Genomic DNA, 6,000 nt, shown 5'->3' on the forward strand with positions numbered 1-6,000 from the left:
ATAGAAAGTGAAGGATTAGGATGGTTTCCCTCCCTTGTCAGGGCTGCGGGTGGCCCAGACCCGCCTTAGACAGCTTTATGTCTGGCTTCCTGTAGCCCCAGACACTCCTGGAAGGGTTGGGAGGTGGTTTATCCTGCTGTCTCCTCCAGCCTTTCACCCCTTATGCCAGAAGATATGCTTCTCTACAGAACAGCTCGTGTTTGGTTCTTGCTGGCAGAAAATCTCCATGTATTTATGGTACCAGGGGCTTCCCCAGTGGCTCAGTGGTAAAGAACCTGCCTGCTAATTCAGGAGATGCTGGTTCAATCCCTGATTTGGGAATGTCCCCTAGAGAAGGAAATAACCACCCTCTCCAGCATTCTTGCTTGCAAAATCCCATGGACAGAGGAGCCTGGTGGGCTGCAGTCCAGGATTCGCAAAGAGTCGGACATGAGTTAGCAGTTAAACAAAAAAAACCGTGCCTGCCTCTGTCATCTTCTTGCTTCAGAGGAAATTAGGAGATTGAGAACAAAGAGTACTTAGGACATTCAACTGCCAGACTTCATAGTGGTCTGTCGTAATGGGGTGAGCAGGACTAGCAACGGAAGGAGCTAAGGCTGCTAGAAGGTATAGGGGAGGAAGAGAAGGAGAAAATGATTTTCCTCAAGCCCCCCAGAAGTCAGCTCACCTTCAGCCACGTCCTGTCTCTCCTGCTGGCTGCCTGCAGCCCACATCTCTGAATACATTTTGTTTCTGGGCTTTGTGTCTGAGCTCAGGGGTCTTCACTACTGAGGTGGTGAGCATGGTGCCCCATCATGGTATCGAGTGTCCCGGGGGAACCTGCTGGCAGAACCAGGCTTTCCTGCCTAGCAACACTGCGGTTACGGAACCTTTGCTCCTGGACACCATCGCGTACCTGGACCAGGGAATATGTCCCCATTAGCTGGCCCCGACCAAGGCCAAGGCGGGGACAGGCATAGTGTAGCCCCCAGCTGTGCTGTGCCTCCTGCGGAACCCTCATGGAGGTGGGAGTCCAGTGACTTCGTGAGCCTGCAGGCACCCCGGAGGACGTGGGTGGTGGCGTCCTGTTGCATCGACACTGCTAACCAGAGACCCTCTCCTCCTCAGGGGAACCCAGAAGAACACACCATCCTAGAATTTGCTCAGCTCATCAAAAACCTCGTTGGTGAGTAGAACGGGGCCTCCCTGAGTGAAGCTGGCCTGTCAGTTAGTAACACCTTGTCTGGACAGTGCATGGTTAACACTCGCTGACTGAATTAGATGGGAAGCAGAACTGGGTCAGGAGCGCCCCACTGTTTTGAGATGCTTTAAGTAATGGGAAGGTGAAGGGGAAGGGGCTGGCTTGGGTCCCTATGGTGACATCAGGTCTTTGTGTAGAGGGAATGTCCAGTTGTCCCCGGTGCCTGAGATGTGACATGGTCAGCATTTCTGCACTGGTGACCGCTGACTGGTGCCACATGCTGGCCATGACGAGCACAGGACTGCAGGGAGCAGGAGGGCAGCGCTGGCCTGTGTGCTCCTGACAGAGTCTAGTGGCCAGCTTTAGGTCCCGTGTGCAGGCCTGGCCGAGCGGGCAGGCGGTGTGGATGCTGGGAGTGGCTCCAGAGAGGGTGTGCTCTTAAGCCACGAGCAGTTTGTGTATTTCCAGCTGTCCGTGGGCTGCCCTTTGTCACAGGTATCCTGGGGCTCCCAGGAGCCTGTCTCAGGAGAGTCTGCTTCCCACAGTCGATCAGGAAATCAGAGTTTCAGACACAACCAGATTGGAATGGGTTTGGCTAAACTGCGTGAGCAAGATGTGGGCCTGGACAGTCGGACAGGACAGGGGATAGTCTTCCTAAGACAGAAATCTCAGTAGCCTCTGTTTACATTCTTCCCTGGCGTCTCCACTGGGGGTCTGTCCACCCTTCCCCAGTGGTGAAGCTCACCTTGGACCCCGGGCCCTGGCACCCTGAGTTAGGCCCTTCAGCCAGCAGCTTCATCACCATCTTGTGAGAAACGCAGACCCACAGACCTGCCCACATGTCCCGGAGCAGAGCCTGCACATGACCAGATCTTCAGAGTCGTGCTCACGCTGAAGTGGAGAAGTTTGTCTAAATCCCAGGAGGATGGCTGTGTGACACACAGCCCCAAACACCAGTGGCTTCAGACAGCAGCTGTTTTATTCACTCCAGATTCTGGAGTGGGAACTCCCTCTGCAGGCCTGGCCAACAGTCGCTGGGATGGCTTCATTCCGCTGGCTGGCAGGGTGTGGGCCCAGCAAGGAAGCTGGACCGGCCAGGCTCCCGTCCTTCTGCATGTGGTCTGTCCAGGGTGGATGGACATCTTTGTGTAGGCTCAGGGTGGCTCTTGTAGGGTGTCGGTGGGCAGGCCCATGTAAGGTGTTGGCCAGGGCTGGCCCACGTTCACTCCCCTGCATGCTGCTTATTAGGTGGCCTGACTGCAGGCGAGGGGCTCTGGTAGGGTGTTCATGCCTGGAGGATGGCTCGTCGGCGCATCTGGAGTGTGGGCAGTGGGCCATATTGGCTGAGGGTGGTGGTCAGTGTGGGGCCTGCCCACTCACCCACCTCAGGGTGGCTCAGGCCTGTGGAGTCAGAGCGAGAAGACTTGGACACATCACACCGTCTGCATCTGTTCCTGTGCAGGTGGGACTTGACTTGCATCTGTGTTCCTGTGCAGGTGTATAAAAATCACACCTCAGTGGTTCCTGATTCTGTTTTTTTCTTCTTCTTAAATTCAGGCAGTGGGAGTGAAATTCAGTTTCTTTCTGAAGCCCAGGATGACCCCCAGAAAAGGAAACCAGACATCAAGAAAGCAAAGCTGATGCTGGGGTGGGAGCCAGTGGTAAGATGGGGTTGGGGCTATCGCTGCCCCCTGGAGAAGGCCTTTCCCCATGTTTATCCTTTACGGGCACTGCCGAGTGGGGTGGCCCTGGCAGGGTCCTCTCCAGGCCTGTGTCCTTCCTCCTCCGTTACGGGTTGTGACCTGGACTCTTGGGGCATCTGCTATCGAGGGTCTCATTTCGCTGGCTTCACTTGAAAAGCCTCACTGAGGGGGCGACAGTGCAGCCTTAGAACTGAGTAGCCCTGCAGGGTCTGGCCGTCCATTCAGCCAGGGTATCATGGGTGAGGGAGGCCAACTTGGTGTCCGTTACCTGTCTGACCTCATCCAAGGTCAAGCAGGGTGGGCAAATGAGAAGCCAAAGCCTGAAAACTGCAGACCTCCCAGCTTTTCCTGCCCTCTTAAAGGCCTTTGGCCTCCCAGTGTGGCTCCCCAAGCCAGGAGTGCTGTGCCCTTAACCTGGTGTCCCCAGGTTCCAGAGGCTGACTCCCACCCCCCATGGCATGGGCCCCCCTCAACCAGAATGACTGCCCCCCTGGGGCAAGGGTCCCCCAGGCTGACTGCCTACCTCCTGGGATGTGGGTCCCCTATCCCACTGGCTGACTGGCCCAACCGGACTGACTACACCCTGTGGGCTAAATGCCCCTTCCTGTGATGAAGGTCCCACAGTCGCCAGGCTGACGGCCCACCACCTTGCAGCCTGGGTCTTCCCCGGGCTGACTGCCCTTTCCTGGGATGAGAATCCCCTGTCCCCCGACCCTGGGAATGACTGACCCCGTCCTGAGACCTGGGTCCCCCACCGCTCTTGGGCATGACTGCTCCCCTCCTTGGGCAAAGGTCTCCTTCCCGCCCCAGGGCAAAGCTCGCCTTGTCTCCTCCTGGTAGGCTGCCCCCCTCCCTGGAACATGGGTTGTCCCCCCGGGACTCAGTGCCCCATCTCTGAGGAGTGCATACCCCCAGGCTGACTGCCTCCCTCCTCGGGTGAAGGTCCCCATGTCCTCCCACGCTGACTGCCCCTCTCTTGGGGCATGGGCCCCTCATCTCCCCGGGTTCACTGAGTCCACCTGGGGTTTGGGTCCCCTTCTCCCCCTGAGCTGACTGGCCCCCTTAGGGTTGTGGTCCCTCTATCCCCCAGGCTGACTGTCCTTCCAGGGCTCACTGCTCTCCTTTCTGGGCCTGGGTCCCCCTCCCTACCCCCTTTCCCCCTAGTTGACTGCCCCCCTCCTGGGCTGTGAGTCCTCTCTGGGCTGACTGGTCCTCTCCTTGGGGTCTGGGTTCTCCCCAGGCTCACTGCCACCCCTCCGCCCCCGGAGCGTGTGTTCATCTGTCCCCACCGGGTTGGTTGCCCCCCCTCCCTGGGTGTGGGTCCCTTGCCCCTTGAGCAGACTGCCCTCCTCCTGGGGTGAGGGTCCCCCGTTTCCCGGGCTGACTGTCCTCCAGGTTCTCCAGGTGGGCTGCCCTTGGGCTGCTGCTTCCCTGTCCTTCGTGGTGTCTGCACGACGTGGGCACCTGCTGTGATTCCTGCTCCGTGTTTGCTCTGGCGGCCTCCACATTATGAGGCTGCCCAGTGGTTGTCCCGGGTCCCTGTGCGGAGGGTGAAGAGTCCCCAGGGGTGAAGGTGCATATGGTTTCGATTCCCTGGGAGTGACAGAGCAGAGGGTGTCAGTTTCTGGGGTGAGGGGGTGGGGTGGGGCTGTGACAGAGAAGAGGGTGTCAGGTCCCCGGAGGGGTGGGTGATGATGCAGAGGCTTTCGGGTGCCATGGGGGTGGTGACAGAGCAGAAGGTGTCAGGTCCCCAGGGGTGAAGGTCCAGAGGGTGGGTGTCCCCAGGAGAGTCAGGCGTGTGGCTCTTACCTGGCTGCCTTCCTGAGCATCTTCCTCCGTGGAGACTCCTGAGAAGGAGAAGGGCACACCTGGTGGTCCAGTGCACCATGCAGGCGGGGGCTGCCCCTCATCCTCACCCTCTCTTTAAAACAGGTCCCGCTGGAGGAAGGGTTAAACAAAGCCATCCACTACTTCCGGAAAGAACTTGAGTACCAGGCAAATAACCAGTACATCCCCAAACCAAAGCCGGCAAGGATAAAAAAAGGACGGACACGCCATAACTGAAAACCTCGCCTTTCGGGACCATAGATGCCCTATTTCACACTTGACAGGATGTATTTTTTTTTTTAAAGAAAGACTAACTAAAACAGGTGTCATGAAGAAAAAAACTGGAATTCATACTGAAGCTTGCTTTAAGAAATGGATGTGCCTAAAAACTCCCCTAAAAAACTGCAGATTTTGCCTTGCACTTTTTCAAATCTTTTTATGTAAAATAGCGTCGGTGCATCTCTGCATCTTTTCAAGTTTTTTATCTTGCTGCGAGAGCCTATGTCGTGACTGTCCTCGACAGTTTTATTTACTGGTTTCTTTGTGAAGCTGAAAAGGAACATTAAATGAGGTGAAAATGCCGATTTATTTATGAAGTGGGTACTTATAAATGAGACGTTATTCTATGCATAGAGGAGAAAAAGCAGACCAGCAGTAATGTCAGGTGGGTGGCATACTGCATTAATTCTCAGGCAGAGAAAAGAATTCTGCTCGAGAGCCTGTGATGTTTCTTCTAATGCAGAATTTTTCCAAGGTCTAGTTTTTAGTTGCAAACTTGACTTTGAAATGTTTCTGTTTGTTACCACGATCAAGGATATTTGAAATCACTACTGTGTTGTGCTGCATATGGGGTTGGGGTGGGTGGGACAAAATTAATATTCTTGGTTAACAGTTGTTAAATATGCTATTTTAATAAAATATTGAAACTCATACTCTGGTTTCTCTTCAGACCATATAAATCTTCTGCCTTTTACTAATTTTTCTAAGAGGGACAATTCTGAGTGTGTACCCAATTTTTTGAGGCCTTGCTCTTGCAAGGCTAAAAAAAAAAAAAAAAATTTAAGCTCACTTTAACAGTTGGTTTTCTACTTTGCATGGTGCATCTTTGAATGTTAAGAAAAATATTAGAGAATTTAATGTTAAAGATTGAATGGCTACAAAAAATAATGGATTTGATTTTAAAGAAAGTTCTGTAAACATCCAGGTTGGTATAATATGTAAGGTGATGCATGGATGTGGGCTGAAACTATGCATACAGTGTTCTCTGCTGTGTGTACCAAAGTTAGCATC

The 6,000-nt window shown here is 54.2% G+C and overlaps 1 protein-coding gene across 3 annotated transcripts in view; it reads left to right on the forward strand.

Moving 5' to 3' along the window:
• The window catches only part of UXS1 (UDP-glucuronate decarboxylase 1), a 56,694-nt gene extending 51,054 nt beyond the window's left edge, over positions 1-5,640 (forward strand). For all 3 annotated transcript variants that reach the window (XM_018055320.1, XM_018055321.1, XM_005686658.3), the window contains 3 exons: positions 1,108-1,165; positions 2,738-2,841; positions 4,816-5,640. In XM_018055320.1, coding sequence (XP_017910809.1) covers positions 1,108-1,165; positions 2,738-2,841; positions 4,816-4,947 — 294 coding nt within the window. In that variant the 3' untranslated portion in view covers positions 4,948-5,640. The remainder of the gene's footprint in view (positions 1-1,107; positions 1,166-2,737; positions 2,842-4,815) is intronic.

This window comes from Capra hircus, chromosome 11 (assembly GCF_001704415.2).
Source record: "Capra hircus breed San Clemente chromosome 11, ASM170441v1, whole genome shotgun sequence".
NCBI lineage: Eukaryota > Metazoa > Chordata > Mammalia > Artiodactyla > Bovidae > Capra > Capra hircus.